General features: G+C 57.8%; 1 protein-coding gene across 9 annotated transcripts; it reads left to right on the top strand.

Moving 5' to 3' along the window:
• The first annotated feature begins 2,379 nt into the window (after nucleotides 1-2,379).
• On the top strand, nucleotides 2,380-22,250 carry GRTP1 (growth hormone regulated TBC protein 1). Of its 9 annotated transcripts, none has more exons than XM_040624824.1 (8): nucleotides 2,380-2,534; nucleotides 2,791-2,942; nucleotides 8,361-8,519; nucleotides 11,367-11,491; nucleotides 13,808-13,904; nucleotides 19,431-19,603; nucleotides 19,677-19,862; nucleotides 21,906-22,250. In XM_040624824.1, the coding sequence occupies exons 1-8, from the start codon at nucleotides 2,497-2,499 to the stop codon at nucleotides 21,993-21,995; spliced, it is 1,020 nt and encodes a 339-aa protein (XP_040480758.1). In that variant the 5' UTR covers nucleotides 2,380-2,496; the 3' UTR covers nucleotides 21,996-22,250. The 9 variants fall into 9 exon arrangements, with proteins under 9 accessions (XP_040480758.1, XP_040480762.1, XP_040480761.1 ...); XM_040624828.1 differs by having other exon boundaries at nucleotides 21,690-22,013; XM_040624827.1 differs by lacking the exon at nucleotides 21,906-22,250 and adding an exon at nucleotides 21,390-21,521.
• Nucleotides 22,251-23,428: the final 1,178 nt, after the last annotated feature.

Below are 23,428 nucleotides of genomic sequence, written 5' to 3'. Positions count from 1 at the left end.
GTGTGGGGGCACGAGGTGCTGAGTACAAGAAAAGTGGGGGGCAGGAGTGTCGGCTCGCTACTAGAGATGGTGACAGGAAGCAGGAAATGGGTTTGGCCCCAAAGAAGACTCAGAACTGGAGGGGGATTCAGGGAGTCATTTCCTTTGGTAGCAACCTGCCAAGGAAAGGAAGCGGCAAAAACAAGAGGGCTGGGGTGGGCGAGGGGCTGGGTGCTTGTCCTGCTCCGTAAGATCCAGCAGGTGCCGTGAGGAAAATTCGCCCCATCTGTGGACTTGAGTCTGTGGAAGAAAGGACCCTTGTTGAGAGTGTCCCAAGGAGGTCAGAGCACGTACTAGGCGGCTTTGGAAGAAGGAACACTGTCTTTCAAAAGCAAAACGCCATGAACTCAGCTGAGCTTGAAAGGTTTCCCCAGAACAAGGAACGCTGGCAGAACTGGCCTCTGAAGTTACGTTCCCCGGAGCACTAAATTTCCTGCAGTCTTCCTGGGTCTGCAGAAGCGTAAAAACACCCGGACGGACGTCTCCAGCTGGAGGTAGGGTGTGTTCCACAATTTCCTCTCCAGGTCCTTTCCGGGACGGACTGCCTCTGAAACATGTCAGGGGCCTGCAGGTTCGCCGACGCCCAGGGGAGACTTGCAGTGAGAGCTGTTGTGTCTTCACCACATCTAGACGTGGCCCAGAGGGACTTCCCACGAGAAAGTGTGTGGGGTGTCCCACAAAGACATGTCCTCAGACAAGGCTGGTCGCTAGTGGAGTGGCACAGGGGTGTCTTTCTATTCAGGCCCGTTTTTTCAAAAAAGACCCTTGGGATAAGGAGGGCTGAGGCTACAAAGTTATCTTTTCTTTTTTTTTTTTTTTAAGGATTTTATTTATTTGAGACTGAGCACGTGCGCACAAGCAGAGGGAGGAGCAGAGGGAGAAGGAGAAGCAGACTCCCCGCTGAGCACGGAGCCTGAGTCAGGACTCAATCCCAGGACCTCAGGATCCTGACCTGAGCCAAAAGCAGATGCTTGACCAACTGAGCCACCCAGGCGCCCACAAAAGTATCTTAAATCCCCTCCCTTTCTCACCACATTTCTAAACCAAAGTACACAACAGCTTGGGCAAATTTTCAATGGTCTCCCCAATTTGACAAGCAGCTTAGATGTGGTTTTCATGCCACAATATTGAGATCTCAGGACAGAGTAATGGTGCTGGAGACCCCTGGTGCTGGAGCGCCAGGGGGTGGCTGGCGACCCGCTTCGGTGGCCCCTGTGTCCCGCGTTAACAAGCACATAAAGCCTTGGGTCTACATTGTCCTGGGTTGCAAACAGCACCTGGCCTTGACTCCCACTCCCAAGGTTCTGACCACAAGTTTGGAAAGAGGCGCCGAGGAGGGAGCCCCGACTTCTGCCTCCTGGGGGGAGCAGAGTACATACACCCTGAGCTGTTAACCCCAAGTCATGCCAGGGGGCAATCCTACTGGTGCCTCATCTCCTGGGCTGCAGGAGCCACAGACAGCCAGCGATTTCCCCAGGCTTGGCTCCCAGGAAGTTAGGGCAGGGCTGGAACTGGGGTCCCCTCTCCCCAGTCTGCTGTGGGAAGGCAGGACAGAATGGGGCAGGTCCCTAGGTGGATGCAGGGATTATGGTCTCATTAATACGCTGTTCTCAGATCACAACTGTAGACTGAAAAAGAGCAAGTAAAAAATAAGACTTGCTCTTTTTCTGCATAAAGAAAATAAAGATATGGGTCATAGGTCAGAACTCTGAGCTTTGGACATGCCCAGCACTGAGGTTTGAAGGTATCTCAGAGAAATCCAAACTGAATTTATCTCCAACCTTTGCTCAAAGCCCAGAAGGCCTAAAGGGAGTGAGGGGGGCAGTGGCGTGCACCCTACGCAGCCTGGGGGGCGGTGGCGTGCACCCCATCCCACACCCAGCTTCCGCCAAGCACCCCCTCCATCCCTCGGGGCGCCCCCCCACCATCCCTCCCACGGGGCGCCACCTACCATCCCTCCCGCGGGGGCCCCCCCATCCTTCCCCTGGGTGCCCCCCCATACCCCATCTCGCGTGCGGGCGCCCCCCCCCGCCTACTCCACCCCGCCCCCGGGTGCACCCCAGACATCGAATCCTGCCCCCAGATGCCCCCCTGTACCCCACCCTGCCCCCGCGTCCCCCCCACACCCCATTCCGCCCTCGAAGGCCCCCTGATCCCGCCCCCAGCCTCCCATCCCGCACCCCTCCCTGCAGGCCTAACCCCTCCCACGCTCCAGGCTCCAGCAGCTCCGGACACCGCCCTCCGCTGGGGCCTCAGGAGCAGGTGCAGCCCCGCCCCCGCCCCTCCCTCGCCGCCCCTCCCCCTGCTCATCCCTCGGGCCCCGCCCCCCGCCCCGCCTCCCGCGCCCGCGGCCCGGCGGAAGGACACGCGCTCCGGTCCCGGGAGGTGGCCTTGGACCCGTCGGCGTCGACCCCGCGGTTCCTGCGCCTCCGGGCGCCCCCTCCCCACCTTCCCGGCATGGAGTCCGCGGGGCGCGCCCGGGACCGGGTCCCCAGGTGGGCGCGTGGGGGCCGGGGCGCGTCTCGCCCAGCCTGGGGTGCGGGGAGCGGGATGGGGACCTGGGGTTGTGGGGCGCGGGTGGCTGTGGGGTGCGAGTGGGTGTGGGGCCGGGGTCCCCCGCTGCGCTCGGGCTCCGGCCCCAGGCGCGCTCGAGGCCTCGTCCCCGCGGGGACCCTGGGCAGGGCCACGGGGCGCACGTGCGCGCGAAACTTTATTTGGGGCTTACAGGTTGTTTTTATTCATGGGTTGTAGGATTGATCCATACGGGTTTGAAAGGCCTGAAGACTTCGATTATGCCGCTTATGAGGAGTTTTTTTCCACTTACCTCGTGATACTCACCAGGAGAGCAATAAAGTGGTCTAAACTTCTGAAGGGGAGTGGTCGTGTCCAGAGAAGTGGGACAGGTGAGTGGGAAACCTGGACCGCCGGGCCTGCCCGCGGAGAGGCCCCGGGCTCCCTGAGCCCTCACCTGGCCGCGCAAAGCTTCCAACTCGCTAGAACTTGCTCTGGTGAGGCGCAGGAGACCCTTCCCTCCCTTCGAGATGGGGACCCTGGCCTTCCTCCCAAACAGGGGCTCAGATCTGGGGTGCGGGGGATGGCTGGCAAGAAGACCGCTTTCCTGCTCCTCAGGAGGAGAGTGAGGGAAGGTTCTCCCTGGGCCTATACCTGCAGTGCAGCCCTTCCTACCTGCTTCCCTCAGGGTCCAGGCCTGCTGCCGCCTCCCTGTTTCCCAGGAGCACCTGGCCTGGAGCACCTGGCCTGCACCTGCCTCTCTCGGGGCTTCTCCCCTCCTCCGGGTTTCAACTGGAATGCCGCCTCCAGGAGGCCCTCCCAAGCTCCTGTCTGGGATGGCAGGTCCTTCCTGTTGCACCACACACCCACACAGTCCTACCCTCTCTCCTGCTTCTGTTGCCCTCTGTCTGTGTAACTGGGGCATTATCTGGTCTGGTGTTGGTCTCTATAATTGCTTCGATACTTGTTAAATGAATGAAGGAAGGATTTGCCCGCCCTGTCCCCAGGCTGCGCATAAAGGGCTGGTGGAACCTGCTGGCGGTGCTGAGGGCGTTGGCAGGTGTGTGCCTCCAGGGGTTAAGATAAGGGACTTTCCGAAATAGGACAGGAATGACGAAGAAGGGGTGAGCTGCAGGGACAGAGCCGTGTGACCAGCACTGGGGATGGAATGAGGGCGTGCTGGACTTGGAACCAGGGTTCCATCACATGACCTGGCAGAGAGAGGCCACCTGTAGAAGGGTTTTTAAGCAAAGGGGTGACAAGATCAATCTTTGCTTGTAAAGGGGTTAGTGAACAGGGCCCAGAGTGGTCCCAGTGCATAGCCCAGTTGAACAGGAGGGTTGGTGGAGGCGGGTTGATTTTGGGGAGGCGGTGCTCGTGGGGGAGGGAGGCTCTTGCTTGACATTGGGTCCCACCACCAAGGGGCCTCTCCCTTGCTGGGGCCCTTCGTTGGATCTGTTACTGATGGGTGAGGGTTTGGTAAGCACCCAGGTAAGCTGGCATCATTCCAGGAGGTCTGCGGTTGGGGGGTGGTGTCGGGAGGGGCTCAGGCTGATCCCGTGTTGCCCTGTGGATCCTGGAGGCCAGCGCACCGTGTGCCCATCGAGGGATCACTAACGGCCATCCCCGCGTCACCCCGGTGTTAACTGTGTTTCCACTGGCTCTATCTGCTTTTGTTTCACTTTTCATTTATTCTTAAAAGTTGACTGGTCTTTTGTTCTTAAAAAAATACAAGTGTATAAAGTAAACATGATTTCTGTACATGGTAAAACACGTTAATCGTGGTGAAAGATGTAAAGTGACCCTGAGTTCCTCTCCTGGCCCAGACCCTTGTGTGAAGCAGAGGCGATCGTGGGGACCACCCTGAGTCTCTGTGAGCAGGGCGCACGCACACGTGCAAATGCAGCGGCACCCATGGCTGGGGAGTTTGTCTTAACGCAGGAGAAGGCCTCCCACCCACCGTGGCTGGCTCCGGACTGCTGACCCAGCGGTCAGGGAAAGCGCCGTCGCTGTCATGTGTGTGCGTGCATAAGCCTGTGTTTTCACGTGAAACACAGACATGCCTTCATCTTCCTCTGTTTTTGGTTTTATCGTTTGGTTCTAGGGAGTCCCATCCTTCCCTTTGAACGAGGTGGGCCCACTGATTGACGGTCTGCCACGCCTACCGAAGCCACACTCTGTGTCCTGTGTCTGTTATCTAGCATCTGTTCTCGCCAAGCTGGGCAGGAGTGAGAGCAACCAGACGCAGAACGCACCAGATGCTCGTCCTTCCCATCTTTTCAGTTCTCTTACCTGGCTCAAAGGGTTTGTCTTGTTCTTGCTTCTGCTTTCTTTGAGCACTGGTATCTGTCACCTTTAAGGATTTAAGTTGGTTTTAGTGAGATACTTCTTTTTTGCCTTAATGTTTCTTTGACTCCTGTAATGTTAGTGTGTGATTGTGGTGACGAGTATAAGTGGGATAGCAGGTTTGGAAGCAGGAATGTTTGATTCCTGACAAGCCTGCAGCCTGGGGCCTGGCAGTCAGTGTCAGGGGGGCTCGCGGCCTGTTGTCTTCAGGATACAGGGGCACAGATCAATCTGTGAGAGGCGTGTGGGCTCGTACGGTTCTGTGATGCTGGCGCTTGGCGTGACGGGCGGGCAGCCAGTTAGTGGCTGTCGGGCGTGAGCAAGAGTGCAGGAGTCATTCCAACAATGAGAATCCAGTTCTCCCGCCGGCTCCAGGCGGAACGCAGCTTAGTCCGGCCTGTGGCATCCCAGGGAGGTGGCGGTGGTGGCAGCAGTGCGATGGGACCTGCAGGTGCAAGTTCACAGCCTGGGAGCCAGTTCAGAGCCTCCTGGCTTCCAGCCGCACCTGCACGCCCCCTTTGGTCCCATCTTGGGGCCCAGTCTTGTTTTCTTCATCTTGCTGTGTTGCTCTGTTTTGGAGGACTTTCATCTGGACGCCGACCTTCGCGTCACCAGTAACGAAGTGACCTCCGGATCTTGGTGTCGGCCGTGTCTGCAGAGGGCAGCCCAGACTTCTGGCTTGGCTGCCCATTTGTGGACACGATGAAGGTCTGCTTTATCCTTCTCTTTTTTCTTTTCGTCCATAGCAAATAACCACCGGGAACTGTAAGACGGTGTCTTTCTTTCCCTCTATCTAGGAAACCTCAGTTGGACAAACTCAGCCTGGCCTTGGGCAGTCATCCTTTCTCCTGCTCCCGCCCACGCTGGCACCAGGGGTGTCTCCTGGGCAAGAGCTGCTGGGCCTTTTGCTGCTGCCCGTCTCCTTCCTAGTGGCTCAGAGTATCAACACCATCTGAGTTAGAATTAAGCTGCAAAAACAGACCTTCAAAGGCAAATGCCAGTAAACACAGGGATTCGCTTCACTTGTGGGGACAGACGGTTGGAGGTGAATCGTCTGGCGTCCACCTTCTTCACAGAGGCGCTGCTGGCATTCCCCGAGGTCAGGGGTGCAGCGGGCGAGCCCCACTGGGGAAGGTCAGTCTCTGGGAACACGTGAGCTGGTTTCATTCTGTTCTGAAGAAACACTGTAACTCCAGGTGACCAACGACAAAAGTAGCAGAAGCCTTTGTTCTTGGAAACTTGTAACAGCTCAGTGGCCTTGGCCTCTTGGCCTGACTTCACCTCGGGATGGGGCTGGCGGGTCCCCGCAGAGCCCAGTGTCTGACTCGGAGGAGGGGTTTAAGCATTTTGCACTTGCCTTTTTTTTCCCCTTTCTATTAAAAAAAAAATAATTTGCAGGGAAATTCACGCTTACCTGTTTATACTTCCGTGAGTTTAGACAAACACACAGAGCCCCGTGTCCCTCCAGCAAGACTGAAAACAGCCCCTCCTGCTGCCCGGTCCCTCCCCGCGCTGCGAGCTGGGGCCTTTGAGGATGGCACGTAAGCAGCCCCACATGGCCCCTGGCCATCGAGGCTGGCTCCTTCCGCCTTGTGCCGCTTTTGCCCCAGATCTTGGGTCTGAGGAACATTCCAGTCTCCTGTGACCACGGGGTCTGCATGCGTGCAGCGGCTGGGGGACCTGCGGGCGGTGCAGGCCAGCATGGCGAACGTGTCCACGCAGGCTGTGGCGGGAACCCGACAAGCGCTTGCTTCTCTTAGGGCAACGCCCAGGAGTGGGGGTGCTGGGTCGCATGGGAACTGTGTGCCTGACGCGCAAGGAACCGCAGCCTTCCCCGGTGGCCTCGCGGTGCGCCTTCCTGCCAGCCGTGGGCCAGGGCTCCGGCCGCTCCGCCGCCTTTGTGGGAAAGACCGCTCTGCCTGCATGTGTTTCCTTTGCAGCTTTGTCAAAAGGCAGTTGCTTCTGCTTGTGTGGGATGTTCCACGTGGTGTGTGTGTGTGTGTCCGCTGGCGCCACGCTGTCTGGGCTCCCTTGAACTCAGGGAGCGGCCGCTGCTCGGGCAGCCGCGTGTCGGCGGCTCCTTTGGTACAAAGTGCTCGGTGCGCGGGAGAACCACACGAGCCTCTGCTCCCCGCTCCCGAGCAGCGAGCACGCAGCGGCGCGGACACTGCTGCCACGCGGACACTGCTGCCACGCCGGCAAAGACATTCTCTCCTTCTCTGTGGCCTCACGGAGCAGCACCAGAGTCTGTTCGTGGCCCCCTGCGCGCTCAGCGCGCCTCCTGCGGCTTCACGCCGGGCACTCCTCGGTTGTGAGTCCGCCCGGAGCTGGACGGGCTAGGCTTTCTCCGTGCTGTGTGTCTTGGCTGCTCCGTGCGTTACTCCTGTAGTGTTCTTCCGTTAAAGGCAGCTGTTGCCTTACTGTGGAACTTCTTTCATTGTATGACCTTTTATTTTTTCTTAAAGTCAGTTTTTAAAATTTTATATATTTTTAAAGTGCATTTCTTTTTTAAGAGTGGTACTTAAAATATAATGTGAAAGGAAAACCACAAAGCTTTGAATATTTCCTTTGAAAACGAGCTGTTCTAAGAGTTAAATTAAGGTCATTAAAAGCATAATGTGGCGCCCCGGGCTTACTGTAACCCATTTGAGCATTGGTCTCACAATCTCCCCCGTCTACCTGGGAGATCGGTGATTCATTGAGGTAGCTTGTGGTTTCTGGCTTCTTTTCCTGTATGTTCCTCTGGTCAGGAGAAAATTAACGGTTACTTTTTCACATAGTTGTCATCGATAGAGGTATTCTCCCCCAACACAGTAGTTCTCCACTTACACACTTCAGGTATAGAACGGGACAGTGACCCCTGCTGCTGGAGCCCCGGCCAGCCTGCACGGCCACACAGACCCCAGCCCCGAAACCTGCTGGGCCTCCTCCCGCTCTCTGCCTCCCGCTCATCCTCTCACCACGGTTCCCTGTTTCCCTGTCACTCCAGGGCTGGACCCTGCACCTGAGCTTCTGTCCCTGCCCACAGCTGTCCCTCTGACCCTCACTGCACTGCTGCCAACTCCCCGACCAGCAAGGGCCTCTTCCTGCTTCTGTCCCTTCACTCCGCGTGGCCTCTGTCCCTCCAGCTTTCCTGGTGTCTCCTCCTGTGTGTGGATCCTGGCCTGCATGGCCCTGACCTGGAGCTTGGGGCCTGGCCTGCGGCGTCCGGCGCAGTCCATGCTGGTGGCGAGGGAGGCCCCAGGGCTGCTTGTGTCACGTTCCTGCCTGTCACAGCGTGGGGACGGCGAGCGGGTCTGTGACGTGTGTGTACCAGGCTTCGCCCGTTGGACGCGGGGGGAGTGAGCTGAAAGCACGGAAATCCGCGCCCCTGGCTCAAAGGCCTCTGCTGGTTTCTGAGCCCAGGCAACGCGTGTCTGTCCACGCGTCTGTCCACCTGAAGCAGCCCCTTCTGTCCGTTTCAGTGAAGCGCTATATCCGGAAAGGCGTGCCCCTCGAGCACCGGGCCCGTGTCTGGATGGGGGTGAGTGGAGCCCAGGCCCAGATGGACCAGAACCCTGGCTATTACCAGCGACTCCTCCAGGGAGAGCGGCGCGACAGGCTGGAGGAGGCCATCAGGACAGGTGAGCCGCCCGGAATTGTGATGCTGGAGCGGAAACGCGGGACCTGCTGCTTTTAAGTTGAAGTTTTATTTTTCTTAAAGGAAGACCAAAGCTTAAGCATCGTGAGGGGAGAACGGTGGTTGTAGTTGTGTCGGCAAACGCTGGAGCGCCCAGCTAGCCAGTGCGGACGCGGGTGAGGGAAGGACCTGGTTGCTTCCGTGGAGAACCCGAGGCGGGTGAGCGGGCTGCCGAGCCGGCGGTCAGGACGCGGAGGGTAATCACTGTGAGGAATTTGTGCTGATGGCAGCGCCCTCGGACTTCCAGACACGGGGACGCGCGTGTCCTGACGCTGCACACCACAGCTGCCCGCCTCGGTGTCAGACTCCCGTCCTCGTCTAGGGTGCTGGCGGGTCGCCAGATCTTCTCATTGGCCACATTGGCTCCCCAACTCTTAAATGTCCAAAGTGCCCCAAACAAATACTTAACCTAAACTGAATAATGAGATTTTGGGGAAGTGTATCTGCTTTTCTGATTTTATTTTTGAGAAATACAAACTTAAACACAAAATAATTTTTTATTTTTATTTGAGAGAGAGCACACACATGAGTGGGGACAGCAGCAGAGGGAGAGGGAGAAGCAGACTCCCCACTGAGCAGGGAGCCCGATGCGGGACTCGATCCCAGGACCCTGGGATCATGACCCGAGCCGAAGGCAGATGCTTCACTGACTGAGCCACCCAGGCGCCCCGCGAAATAATTTTTTAAAACCCAATTACTTGAATGTGCTGAGAGGTGGGGCTCCCTGGTGGAGTGAGATTGGGGTGTGTCCCCAGCCTAAGGAAGGGGGTCCCTCGGCCCTCAAGGCAGCCTCAGCACCAGAACCCGGGGAGGAGGGGCCACTGGGCTGCCTCAGGTTGTGGGAGGCCTCGGGTCCAAGGGAGGCTGCCCATAGCAAATAGAACAGAATGTTGCTATTGGCAAAAGTGAACTTCAGGGCTCTGTTTGGTGCCGGCATTTTTGGATAAAAGTTTTTTATTGTGGTAAAATATACATAACAGAATTTACTGTTCGTCTTCCCAAACTGAAAGTCTGTCCCCATTAAACACCAGCGACTTCCCCACCCCTGGCCCGGCCTCCTCCTTTTTGTCTCAGGTAAGTGACATCATGCAGAATTTGTGTCTGGCCCACTTGGCTCAGTGTGGGGTCCTCGAGGTCGTCCATATTGTCGCACGAGTCAGGGTCCCCTTCCTTTTGAGGGCTGAGTACTGTTTGGTTGTCGGGACAGAACCCGTTCGGGGTCTCTGCTTTGCTGGTGATGGGCGCTCCAGTCGCCTCCTGCTCGTGAGTCTGCTGTCAGCAACCGGTGTCCAGAGGTTTCTGAGGCTTACTTCCAGTCCTTCTGGGGATGTGCCCAGAAGTGGGACTGCTGGACCATGTGGTCGTTCTGAGTTGGTTTTTTGAGAAACCCGGAGAAATCACTTTACAGGGACAGAGTATGAGCACAGGCTGAACGTCCCTGTCCACACCTCCTCCCACAAAGGGAAGAGGGGCCATTCCCAGAGAAAAGTTTCAAAACGTGGAAAAGCTCCTAATAAAGAATATTATATAAGAATGAGTGCAGCCGGTCACTCCAGAGTCTGAATTAGTAAAAAACACTAATTTTGGGGGTGCCTGGGTGGCTCAGTCATTAAGCGTCTGCCTTCCGCTCAGGGCGTGATCCCGGCGTTATGGGATCGAGCCCCGCATCAGGCTCCTCCACTGGGAGCCTGCTTCTTCCTCTCCCACTCCCCCTGCTTGTCTCTCTCTCGCTGGCTGTCTCTCTCACTGGCTGTCTTTGTGTCAAATAAATAAACAAAATCTTTAAAAAAAACTCAAACACTGATTTTCTGCTGGTGGATTCAAGCTTTGAAATGTATAGAATTCCAGGAAAAAACTTTTTTTGTTAACAAACATACAATGAAAAATAATGTGCTTTGAGGCACTAAAATTTAGCTCAGGTCTGTTCTTTGATGAGCAGAGGTTCAGCTCTGGCGCTGTAGGTAGGAACAGAGGCACTGTCCCACCAGTGGTGGGGACGCTGGCGTGAGCAGAGGCCAGCCCATAGGCGCCTCACCCGACGGCGGAGTGGGGAGCTAAGGGTCTGGCATGTCCCGGTCCTTTCTGTGATTGCACCTAGCACGGCAGCAAACACACCACTAATCTCATCCAGGTGGGGTCAGTGGGTTCAGAAGAAAGACACATACCCTCATTTTCCCTTCCACCTGTCTGCAGGGCTAACACACATGGGCCAGGTATTGGGTCCGCATGGGGCCCGGCCTGTCCAGCGTGGGGGCAGAAGGTGGGCCAGGGCCAGGGTGTCCTATGGGCAGAGGGAGGCCGGCCGGGTTTATTCATCTCTGTGTTGAGTCATGTCCTTTATCTCTGAAAGGGATTCTTAGTGTGTTTTCTATCTTCAGAATTGGGAAGATTTTCTAGTTTTGTGAACAGAGTTCACCTGTCACCGGGGGTCCTAGAGTTGAAAGCCCTCCCTGGCTAAGGGAGGGGGGGTGGTACAGATGGGGTGCAGGGCAGAGGACCGTGAGGAGAGGCGGGGGCCATGTGGCGGGAGAAGCCCCCTTGAAGAGAACGTGCTGTTGGGGCCGCCAGGGCCCCCAGGCTGCAGCTGGACAGGGCGGGGGACCCCGCCAACACCTTTGTCTTCCTTCCTGACTCCTGTTGTCGTGGCCCCGTTGCGCATGAAGGGAAGCCAGTGTCGCCAGGCAGGGTTTTAGGCCTCGTTGGGGGTAGACACAAGGACTACTTTGTACATCACAGGCCAGTTTTCCGTCTCCACCCTCTGGATAATTCCGTGTCGTGAATTTCCCTGCAGATATGAACAGGACCTTCCCGGACAACATAAGATTCCGGAAGAGCGCAGATCCGTGCTTACAAAAGACCCTGTACAACGTGCTTTTGGCCTATGGGCGCCACAACCAAGGTGTGGGCTACTGCCAGGTAAGCGCCAGGAAAGTAGCACATGGGGGGGGAAGGTGAGTGTGATCAGCGCCCCACAGCGTATAGCAGGGACAGTCTCCTGCTGAAGGCTAAGTGTTCCATCCCATTCCTGAGCTCCCTGAGGCAGAGCCCCAGACGCAGGGCTGTGACCTTGAAATGTTTCCCAGGTAGAGAAGCAGTAAAACATCTACTTATGATTTCTTTTGGTGCCAGACCGTAGAGAGGGGTGAGGATGAGCTTGGGAAGCAGACAGGAAGTCACTTATGTGAACAGGGCTGTAGTTACTGGAATGAATGCCTAGCACCTCCTGGCCTCAGTGCGTAGTGAGTGTGTGCACACGTGTGTGTGTGTCTGTGCATGTGTGTGCATGTATATGTGTGCATGTGTGCACGCATGTGTGTACATGTATGTGTATGCATGCATCTGTGCATGTGCCTGCATATACACGTGTGCACGTCTGCATGTGTACGCGTGTGTGCATGTGTGTGCATGTGTGTACGTGTATGTATATGCATGTGTGTGCATGGGCGTGCATCTGTGCATGTCTGTGCGTGTCTGTGCATGTGTACGTGCCTGTATATGCGTGTATGCATGGGTGTGCATGTGTGCACACGTCTGTGCATGTGTGTAGGTGTATGTATACGCACGTGTGTGCGCGTGCGCGATGCGTCAGATCTTCCCTGCAGTCGCAGGTAACAGCAAGCTTCATTACCTGCCTGTTTGTTACCTTGTGTGGATTTGCTGCAGGAAGCAGCACGTTACGTGTGGACCAATCATTCCTTGTTCCTCCCAGACGTCACTCTGGGGTGTGGGGGAGGGAAAGAGAGAAGGGCCCGAGTGCGGGGCTGCAGGAGTACTCTCTGTGCGCCTGTGTGGGACACAGCGTCCTTCCCGTGCGGGCCTGTGCTGCTGGGGTGTGTGAGCTGCCCGTGACCGCACCGCACGTTCTGCCTGTGGCCCGTGGTGGGAGCAGCGTCCTGCTTCCCGAGCTCCTGCTTCTGCAGTTTCAGGGATGGGAAGTTTGCATCGGACAGTCATGGGGAAGGCTCCATGAGCTCGCTGGCAGGGGTGGGGGCGGGGGCGAGAGCAGGGGCTGCAGAGATGGGGGGGGTAGGTCCTTTTGCAGAGACCGGCAGCAAACACACGTACCAGAGAGCGCTGTTCGCTGACCTACGCGCCAGGCTGTTTTCCTGTTGCTCTGGTACCCGTGGGCGATGCCAAACAGGGGCTGCGCGGGGCTTCCGTTACCGCGCTCACGGAGGCTCCCGGCCGAGGACTGGCCTGGAGGAGCCGAGGAGAGCACGTGGCCGAGAAGCTGCATTCACGTAGCGAAGGAGCCGTCCTTGCAGCTGTGAACCATGGCTGTAAACAGCCCGGACGGCTTTAAGCATCGGCATGGTGCCGGAGGCACGCGCGGCGCGCCTGTAGTTCGTGGAGCGCCCGCTGTGTTCGTGAGCGCCCGTGCACTGAGCGCCTCGTTCTCGGAGCGCTCGTCGGTACCGTGAGCGCTGGTGTTCCGTGAGCCCCGCCCTGCAGCCCGTCGCGGCTCGTGGCCGTTCTGTGGAGCGCCCGTGTGCGTGAGCGCCCCAGACCCTGAGCGCCTCATGAGCTGCAGGTGAGCGCGCCGTTCGTGGGAGCGCGGCCCTGGCGTGTTCGTGAGCGCCTCGCGTCGTGGAGCGCCTCGTGTTCGGTGAGCGCCCGTGTTCGTGAGCGCGCGTGTTCGTGAGCGCCATGCTCGTGAGGCGCCTCGTTCGGTGAGCGCCAAGAGCCAGTGCAGCGCGCCGCGAATGTGGAGCGTCGCAGCGGGGCCGCCGGGATTGGCGCGGCATCGTCTCTCCTTGCAGGCGGCTGCCTCGCGCCTCGGGCGGCCCTGGCGGCCGCTGGCGGCTCTCCGGCCGGCCACGCGGCCCCTGGCCGGCTGCGTCGCTAACGCGCTTGATCTCGGCCGCGGCTGTCCCCGCACTCGAGGAGGACGGGGAGGCTGGCGAGACAGTCGCACGCGGACACGCACAGGTCGCGCTAGGTGACCGGGTGCTCCCCTCCGTCCACCGCCGCAGAACCGGCTCCACTCCGGCACAGTGTTTGTCAATAGCCGCGTTCGTCGTGCTGGGGATGAAATTCGGTCAGCGGTCTGGCCGTCTGGGACGCGTGCGTCCCCGACTGTCGAGGGCGCCGGGCTGGCGAAGGGAGCGCCGGGTGCCTTACAGGCCGAGCCAGCCCGTCACCCCAGCTCGGCCTGCCTTCGCGCCCAGCGCCTCGCGAGGCCGCCCGGATTGCGCGCGAGGCAAAGGTCTTCAAAGCGCCCGTCTCGCGCAGGGAATGAACTTCGTAGCGGGCTATCTGATCCTCGTCACGAAGAGCGAGGAAGAGGCCTTCTGGCTGTTGGACGCGCTCGTGGGAAGGATCCTGCCGGGTACGTGCACCGTTCGCGCGCCTTCGGGCCGTGGCCGCTGCCCTCGCGGCTGCGCGGAGGGACGGAGGGACAGAGGGACAGAGGGACGGAGGGGACAGAGGGGACGCGCCTCAGCCCAGCAGCCAGCCGCGCTGTCTTCGCGCTGCACCGAAGAGCTTGCTTTCCTGCGTCGGGGACTCGGCCCGGTCCGGCCTGAACCGCGTGGGGACACTCGTGCGGCTTCGGGCGGGTCCTGCTGGTCCCGGAACCCGACGGAGGCCCTTGCTCCCGAGTTCGGGAGTCGTCCTGAGAGTAGTTGCGCGCTGGGACTGGTACTATTGCTGAGGTGAAAGTCGTTCTTTTCACACCTTTCTACCTTTCTGTTTAGTAACAAATAGTAACTGTTTTAATTACAAGTTAATGGTCACTTCATCGGTTAATAAAAACCATTGGTTTGGGTGATGCGCAGCGTGGATGAGATGGCGTTGGGGAGAGAAGTGGCCGGAGCCGTCTCGGGCAGGGGTAGACCTGTGCCCTCGGCGGCCGTGACGGATCCTGGGGCGTGGATGGCAGTGCCCCCGTCGGGCTCGGCCGCCCGCTCGCGCAGGAAAGCGGGCCGCGGCCGGGCAGCCCCATGCGGACTGCATGGGCGTGTGCGCCGTGGTTTCCGCCCCGCAGCATGCAGCACGTGTCGTGTCAGAACAGCCGTACGGCGCGGCCCAACTCTTGAATCCGTTTTACAGATGAGGACACTTGAGGCCTCGACCCCACGACTGTCAGATCTTGGCACGTGTCTCACGGAAGCGTGAACCAGAGTGGCACCATGACAGAAAGGACGCATCTAGACAGACGGGGCTTCCTCAGCTCCCATGCCGCCATTCACGAGGGCACAAGCGCCCACGCTTGCACCCTCCCGGATGGGCCACCTTCGAGGAAGGCGTCCCAGCTCCGCTGTGGGGGCCTGAGCTGCGGGAGCGGGAATGGCGAGGATGCAGGGGCAGGACGCCAGGTGACGTGGGGACACAGCCGCGTCCAGAGACTGAATTATGATGAGTGTTTGGTCCCGGATCAATTCAGTTCCCGTCTGCAAAGATTTGTTGAGAACCTGCCGGGTCCCAGTGTTGCTCTGGGGCCTCAGGAACATCCATGAAGGGAGCGTGAAAGTCCTGCTCTGGCGCCATCCCACGGCTGCAGCCGCGGCTGCCACGCACAGCGTGACACGGACGAGTAGAACAGGTGTCAGGAGGCGGTAGGTGCCGACTTAGAGAACCAGAGGGGCTCCAGACTGACCCTTTTTTGGCCCATAAAATGTCATTTTCTGTCATCACGAGGTGCTATTGAACCAAACTGCAGTATAAACAGGTCTTGATTCAAAACCAAAATATCCAAATAAAACTGCCAGTTTGGAAGGGGACTGAGGTGCTGCTCGTCAGTCACACGAGCCGGACGGTTCCAGCGCCAGTGTCCTGCTTTGACTTGTTTCCTTCCATGTCCCCAGAGAAATGCGCCGATAGGCCCTCCCGTGAGAAGTTGAGGAGGTGGTGCGGAGCGTAGACTAGAACCTGGGCCAGTGCACCCGATCCCTTCCTCCCCGGAGATGGCCTGCATGTGCTGTGTGCGTTCCCGGGGTTTGTGTTCACATGCACGGAGACACACGGATGGCACAGTGAGGACCAGCAACACGGAGCACAAGCAGTCGGAAAGCGGAGGGGAGATGAAAGCTGATTCTTTGGAAAAACAGGCAGAACAGGCAGGACTACCAGAAAAAGCAGGTCAGGTATTTAGAAATGAAAACGGGGGGCGCCTGGGTGGCTCAGTCGTTAAGCGTCTGCGTTCGGCTCAGGGCGTGATCCCTGCGTTCTGGGATCGAGCCCCACATCAGGCTCCTCCGCTATGAGCCTGCTTCTTCCTCTCCCACTCCCCCTGCTTGTGTTCCCTCTCTCGCTGGCTGTGTCTATCTTTGTCAAATAAATAAATTTAAAAAATCTTAAAAAAAAAAAAAGGTGCTGTAATTTGGAAATCTGTAGAGGCTTTTAAGAACTCCAAGAGAATATGAATAAAATGAAGAGGCCAGATGGAAAACTTTGAGGAAAATACCACCTAACAAAACTGATTTGAGGGAACCTACAATGTCTGAGATGACCTGTGGGCAGACACAGTCACATCAAATCTCAGAGGAACGGATCGTTTCTTTATCAATCTTGCAGCAAATAGAGGAAGAAACGCCCGTCAGGTCCCAGTACGGGCCCGCACCACCTCCCCACCACACACGTGCACACTCGCAGAGCCGGCAGCAGCTGGCGTCTTGACGGGCTAGGGGTTCTCTCGGGATGCAAGCGGGGCCCAACCGTGAGATGCTCGAGGGCGGAGTGAAGCCAGGCAGGCTGGAAAGAATCCTGGGGATGCATCCTGATGCTGTGATTGTGGGAATAGTGTGGTGGCCGGGCAGGGATGGACAGCACAGCGCGGAGCCCAGAAATCAGTCTGCTCATCCCTAAGTCGGTGGGAACTGGTATGGGACATAGGTCAGTTAACGGGGAAACCACAGGCCGTCTACAGCTTCATTCTGTGGCAGTTGTCCGTGTGAAGGGAACAGACCCTCATTTGTATTCCAGATGAATTCAAGACGTAGGTGAAAAAGCAAAACTTTGATACCAAGAAAATAAGACGCACAATGGTTTCACGATTGCTGAGTACGGAGGACGTTCTTGAATGAAATTCTGTAAGAGATGTGATTGATAATTTTAATTACATTAAAATGAAAAACTGATTTTGACACATCGTAAGCAAAGTGAAAAGAGCAGCTGCAGTTTTGGGGAAGGTGTCTGTCATCATGTAGTGAACACGTGAAGGATCCCCTAAGACTGAGCAGCAGCAGCTCCATAGAAAATCCGTCCGTTTGCAGCAGAGGAAGCCTGCGTGGCCGGCCGCGGTCTCCGGTGAGCAAGGAGGAGTGGGCTCGACACCTGTGAAGTAGCTGGCAGAGCCTCAGCACAGCCACCAGCGGCCACCGCCCCGGGCCAGTGACACCCCGGTTTTGGAGTCGACATGGGATAGGAGTCACGTTCTGGAACGTCAGCACACGATGTCCGTACACTCGACTTGGCCCTGCGCGCGCAGACCCGGCAGCTCATGCCAGCCTCCTGTGACGCCAGGCAGCCTCTTCTGGGTTGTCACCACTCAAACCCAGGCCTCCGGCGGAAGGAGGAAGGGACAGGAAGAGGCCTCCTGGGCCTGCAGCTCCCTGGTGCCGACGGCGCTGTCTGACCTCAGGGACGCAGGGGGAGTGCCGATGCAGGACAGCACACGGAGTCACGAGCCGACGCCAATGAATGAATGTATTGGTGTCCTGAGCGGCTACCTCCAAACGTAGGGAAACAGGTTGTTTGTAGCCCAGTTCAAGCTCGGTGGTCCAGGTGAGGACCCAGGCAGTGTGCGTCGGGGAGGCTCAAGGGTCCTGGGGAGCAGAGGGGCCGGCGTGAGTCCTGGGTCCTGTGGATGAACGTGCCCCAGAGGGTTGTCCCGCCTGCTGGCCGCACCTCATGGCCTGTGCCCCTGGCCTGTGGGTCATGCTTTTTGCCTTTGCGTGGGGCCGAAGAGCATCAGTTTTGGAATTCGATTACGCAGGCTTGGATCCTAGCTCTGTTTACTGCTCAGCAGTAGTCACTTGGCTCTTTCTCAGTCTGTGCTCCCCACCCCCACCCTGTCCCCCAGCCCAGCCCAGCCCTCCGATGTGCTGATGTGGCCATGAGACTATTTGCAAAAGCATGCCGTCCCCAGGATACCCTGACACAGGGCCCTGTTCAGGGCTATGTACGAGGTTTCTCCATTCTGCACTCAGCTGAACGCTGGCCCTGACGTGTGCTCTTCTGCTCAGATGGGCCAAGGCATGGGGTCCGTCTGCCTTTGCGTCAGGGTAGGATGTGGGGAGGGAAGGTCTTGGCGCTCCTGCCCTGGTGACTGGCCTGGGCCTGTGGCAGTCTGGGTACAAGTTCAACGGGTCTATTTTTGGAAGCTGCTATAAGCCTCTCTGGGGCCCAGAATGAGGCCACTGTGCTGGGAGCTCAGCAAACCCTCTTACCCATCCAGGGCTTAACCCCAGCTCCCTTGGGGACGTCACTCAGGGAACTGGGTCGAGTGCAGGACACTCCGAAGGGACAACAGAGACTCTGCTCCGGTCTCCCTGGGTGGACCAGGACGTTGCTCAGGTTAAGAGGAGGAGACAGATGCAAAATGAGGATATGAGCAGGAAAAACTTTGAGAATCCCTGTATTTTATAACCAAATTGGCTTCTATTAAATCATTTCCAGGGGCCTTTGGTATTAAATGTGGCCTACTGCATGCCCTTTGAAAATCAGTAATGTGACCATGGTACCGTGTCAGTGTCCTTAAGGATCCTGTTTTCACCGGGCTGGTTAGTTAATTAACATCTCGTCCATTTGCTGCGGTGAACGGCCAGTGTGTGGAGGGGCAGCAGGACCAGAAACTGTCCAGCCAGATTTTCCTATTTTATGACAGAGATTACATCCTGAACTTTAATAGCTAAAACTAAGCATTAAAATTTATTATAATATGTTGGCGTTAATGAACTAAAAAGTTCTTTGGCAAGACGAACGTGCATCCCAAGTAGCCGCCGTGAGAGGCGCGTCCTATCCGAGCTGCCGTGGGCGCCGGCCCTGGCAGAAGGCAAGTGAGTTGTGCTTTCCGTGCTCCCATGGCCTGGGGCCCCCAAGCCTCTAACTCCACTAAGGAATTTCTCCAGATTAAGCCATCGGTTCTCCTTGGGAATGAACAGAACAGACCCCAGACGTCACACTGTCTCTGTCCTTCTGCAGTTGGAGGGGTGGGGATGTTTGGCTCCTTCTAGAGAAATGTAATGTCCTGGGCCCTCAAGTGTGCAGACAGCACATAGGACTGACTCTGTGAGCCGACAGGCCTTGAGGGTGCCAGGGTAGACATTTGTACCCAAGTCCCGTCCTCTGCGGGGCCGCCTGGACCCACAGCTTCTCTGACTCCCAGGCAGGGGCTCGCTGTCAGCACTGTCCCCAAGGCTCAGGTGGCCCCGGCTGTTGGTTCCCACTTCCCGTGTGAATGTGTCAGCTCCAGGGACCGCGTGTGAGAGGGATCGTGCAGCACCTGTCCTGTGTCCAGCGTATTTTGTTCCCTGAGCACAGCATCCTCGAGTTTCGCCCATGTGGTAGCAGGTGTCAGGATCTCCTTGCTGAGGCTGAGTGCTATTCCACTGTGTGCACAATGCACACCTTTTATCCATTCCCCCCGAGGCGGACACGGGCTGCGTCCGCCGTGTGGTGGTTGTGGGCACTGCTGCTGTGAACGTGGTATGCAGATGTCCCTGCGTACCGCCAGCAGACTCTCCCTGCGGCACGGTGGGGCCTTGCTTTGGGAGCCGCTCCCAGGGCTCTTGCTGCAGAGGCTCCCTGGGACTCGTCTTCAGGAAAGGGCTCTCCGCGACAGCCTTGCTTCCCTCCTGGCGGAGAGGGGGCCAGGGACACAGAGCCTGGGTTTCTGCTCTCGTCCGTGTGGCAGATTACTACAGTCCCGCCATGCTGGGTCTGAAAACAGACCAGGAGGTCCTGGGGGAGCTGGTGAGGACCAAGCTGCCGGCGGTGGCGGCCCTGATGGACGGGCACGGCGTCCTGTGGACTCTGGTGGTGTCGCGCTGGTTCATCTGCCTGTTTGTGGACATCCTGCCCGTGGAGGTGAGTGCGGCGTGTGCCTCGCTGGGACCAGGGCCGCCCGGGCTGCCCCCCATGACACGCTGTTTCTCTACAGACGGTGCTCCGAATCTGGGACTGTTTGTTCAATGAAGGGTCCAAGATCATCTTCCGGGTGGCCCTGACCCTGATTAAGCAGCACCAGGCCTTTATTTTGGAAGCGAGCAGCGTGGCGGACATCTGTGAGAGGTTCAAGGAGATCACCAGGGGGAGTTTTGTGACCGAGTGCCACACCTTCATGCAGGTGAGTGTCAGCCTGAGGGTGAGCCAGTCTGCCTGTCCCTGTGCCCTCTGGGCCTCTGCCTCCGTGGGCCCCTCAGCCCTCCCAGACCCACCTCCTCCCAGAGCCCCTGCTGGGTTGCAAGCCCCATGGCGGGCTCCAGGGCGGCTGGGACCCCGTCGGGTCCGTCCAGGTTCACCGGGTCGGAGCAGAAACCCGTCTGAGCCACCGTCCTGTTTGGAGCCCTTCCCATGCTGCCGGCGTCTCTGGTTCCAGATGGCTGTCCTTGGTCCCAGTGGGGTCGCAGGTGTCTGTTTTCTGTCCTACCCCAGACCCGGGACAGGCGTGTATACCACTCAGATCTGCTGAGTGAATGAAGCAGGAGCTGAAAAGCCTGACAGGCCTTCTGAGGAGGCCGTGGAGGCCGGGAGAGGCAAATTTTAGGTTTCTACCTTCCTGTCTGAAAGAATCACCAGTGCAGGGGAGGTGGCAGAGGGTGCCAGGAAGGCCAGGGGACTCTGCCTGCCTCCAGGAGGGAGCAAGCCCCTAGCTCTGCTGTCCGGTGACTGATGGGCAGCCTTCATCGGGCCTACCCTAGAATCGAGGACCTTGCAGTGTGTGCCTGGAGCTTTCTCCTGCTGCGCGGAGCAGCCTAGACAGAGCCAGAGAGAAGCTGGGGCCTCTGCCCTGGGGCTTGGGGGAGGGGCCCTGCTGTAGCTGGCCTTGAGGATGCAGGGTGACCTGCTGTCTGGCTGCTGTCGGGGACCCTGGTCACCACGGGCTACAAGTGTTTTTTGAATGGTGGCGCCTGGATGGGAAACGTGGGACAGAAGCCTGCGGCCGACTCATTGGGAGGCTGGTCAGGAGGAACTGGAGCCCATCACGCGTGACCCGGTGCCTTGTCCAGAAGGGGTTCTCTGTCCCTGGGAGCCATTTAGTTAGGGGCAGAGTCAAGCAGCAGGGGAGTGAGTGTGGAAACGAGTCTGCGATTTTATGTCCAGTTCAGAGGAGACGGAACGCTGGCCTGGACGGGACCCTAGCCCGCCCTGTCTGCATCCCCACCGCAAGCCCCTTGTGCGCCAGGGGCCCGCGATGGCGGCGGCTCAGGGGTTTTCTGTCTGAATGAGGTAGGGCTCCCCCCTTTAACACGTATGACGGCTCGGCGGTCTCCGGTACATTCCCAGGTTGTGTGGCCGTCACCCACAGCCCCGCTCCCCACCCAGCAGCCCCCAGTCTGTCTGGGTTTGCCTCCGTGTGGGACTGTAGCCGAGGACCTGCACGCGCACGCACACACAGCAAGTGCCCCGTAAGCGCTAGCTTGTATAGAGCGCCTCAGGTATTCCCAGAGCCGTCTGAGGGAAGCGCAGACGAGCACGGCTGCCAGGCCGGCTCCATCATCTGCCCGGAGGGACAGGAAACCGCGGACGTGCCCCTTCGAGGGAAGTTGGGAAATGGCCTTGGGACAGGAGTCCAACGTGTATTTCTGCATTAAAGCACGCGAGCACGGTAATTGCAGCTCGTGTGTCCGTGCTCTCCGCAATCCTGCACTAGAACGTCTGGAACATTCTGGAGAATAAGCAGTGACCTCACATGAGCTCCCTGCCGCCGTCCTGGAAAGAACGCAGCTCCACGCCCAGCACCCCGCAGATGATGTGCCTGCTCCCCCCTTCAGGAATGCAGCCGGTTAGAACATAAACACGCCACCCTGACCTTAGCTCCAACTTAACATGCACCTATGGAAGAATTTCTGGAATTTCTTTAAAAAAACCTTTTTGATGCTAGCCTTGTGTTTGGCCTAGTTTGTAACCATGAATTTCTCAGCCATAACTGCAAAAATTATTAAATTATTAGGCATAAAAGATGTGATGGCATGGCCCTCCGCTCCCCAAGGGCTCAGGCTGGCTTCAGAGTTGCCACAGGCACTCAGGGTTCAAAGGTCAGCACAAGCACAGCCCCGCCTCCCTTGCACAGCAGCAGGGGTGAGGCTCCCCGCTGCTGGCAAGCCCTTACTTGGCGCGGGTGGGGTGCCACTGAGCTTTTTCTTATACGGATTCGTTTCTGTTCCAGAAAATATTCTCTGAGCCTGGGAGCTTGTCCATGGCCACCATCACCAGGCTGCGCGAGAGCTGCAGGGCCAGGCTGCTGGCACAGGGCTGACCCGGGACCCTGCCTGCTGCGCACCGCGAGGCTTCATTTCCAGGGCTGACCAGTTTCTACTGCTTCCCTTCTTAGTGCTGTGAATACTGTGTCTCTACACTTGTGAATTTTTTAAAAGAACGATTTAGAATTCTGTCATTCTGTAACTCAGTTATGGGCTATGAAGTCATAAATTTCTAAAAATGTATTTTTACTTGAGATGTTCACCCATAAAATGTGAGATGTACGTATTTATCATAAAGTATGTCAACACTGTGAGTTTGTGATTGTCTTATCTGCTGATTGAAAGTGAAACCCAGAGGGGCGCCTGGGTGGCACAGCGGTTAGGCGTCTGCCTTCGGCTCAGGGCGTGATCCCCACGTTGTGGGATCGAGCCTCACATCAGGCTCCTCCGCTAGGAGCCTGCTTCTTCCTCTCCCACTCCCCCTGCTTGTGTTCCCTCTCTCGCTGGCTGTCTCTGTCTCTGTCAAATAAATAAAATCTTAAAAAAAAAAAAAAAAGTGAAACCCAGAACCGCAGACTGTCCTTTGTGTGAATGCCGATCGGATAGCCTTCTGCTCCTCCCGCGGCACAGCACTTACCATGATGTGAGGTTTCTGCACACAGCACCCGACTGCTCTTTAGACAGGTGATTTTTAAAATGATTCTTGAAGTTACCGTATCAGGTGAATAAAGCAAACAGAAGTGGGTGAGCTTTAGGGAATGGCAAGCGTCGCCCTCGGCCTGCAAATGCTAACTGCAGCCGCCGTCAGCCCGGATCCCTGGAGGAAGGCCCAGCGAGACAGCCTTCTCCCTAACCCCGACCCGTCTCCTGGTGCTGACAGTGGCGCTGCCTCTGGCTGCGGAGAAAGCCCCACACGGGAGAGGTGTTAACCTGTCAGCAGCCCTGCGGCTGTGGTTTCACCCCTAACAGGAAGTGCAGCCAAGGCACTGGGCCATGGCAGCCGTGCCCACGGCAGGGGCCTGGCTGTCCTACTTCCAGCCAAGCCACAGCAGAGGCGCTGCCCTTCCCCTGCGTCACAGATGCTGCTGCACTGGGAGCAAACTGCACGCGTAGACGCTCTCGTGGGGAGGAAGTGGTGGCTCGGGCAGGCTGCCAAAGCCTGGGGAGTCCCAGAGGCTGCCCTTCATGGTGCAGTCCAGCACGGGCTCACCGGTGTGGGGTCGGCACAGTTGCCCGGCGAGGCCTGACACACACCTGCCATGTGGCCCCAAGCCCCTCCCTCCCAGGAAGGCAGCTCTGGGGTGGGAGCTGCTTCTGGACACTCTAGTCCCAGGGCTGCCTAGCAGGCAGGCTGGCTCCAGCCTCAGCCAGCAAGGTCTGTAAATTCTGGAAGGCATAGGTCTTTGCTTAAAAGGAAAGATTAAAATAAATCTTACGCTTCAGCTCCTGGTCTGAAAGCTCTGAGCACAGCCAGCGGAGCCTCCTGCTG

The sequence above is a fragment of the Ursus maritimus genome, unplaced genomic scaffold, assembly GCF_017311325.1.
Source record: "Ursus maritimus isolate PB19 unplaced genomic scaffold, ASM1731132v1 scaffold_10, whole genome shotgun sequence".
NCBI classification, from domain to species: Eukaryota; Metazoa; Chordata; class Mammalia; order Carnivora; family Ursidae; genus Ursus; species Ursus maritimus.
Note: the sequence above shows the minus strand (reverse complement) of the source record. Positions and strands in the feature narration are given on the sequence as shown.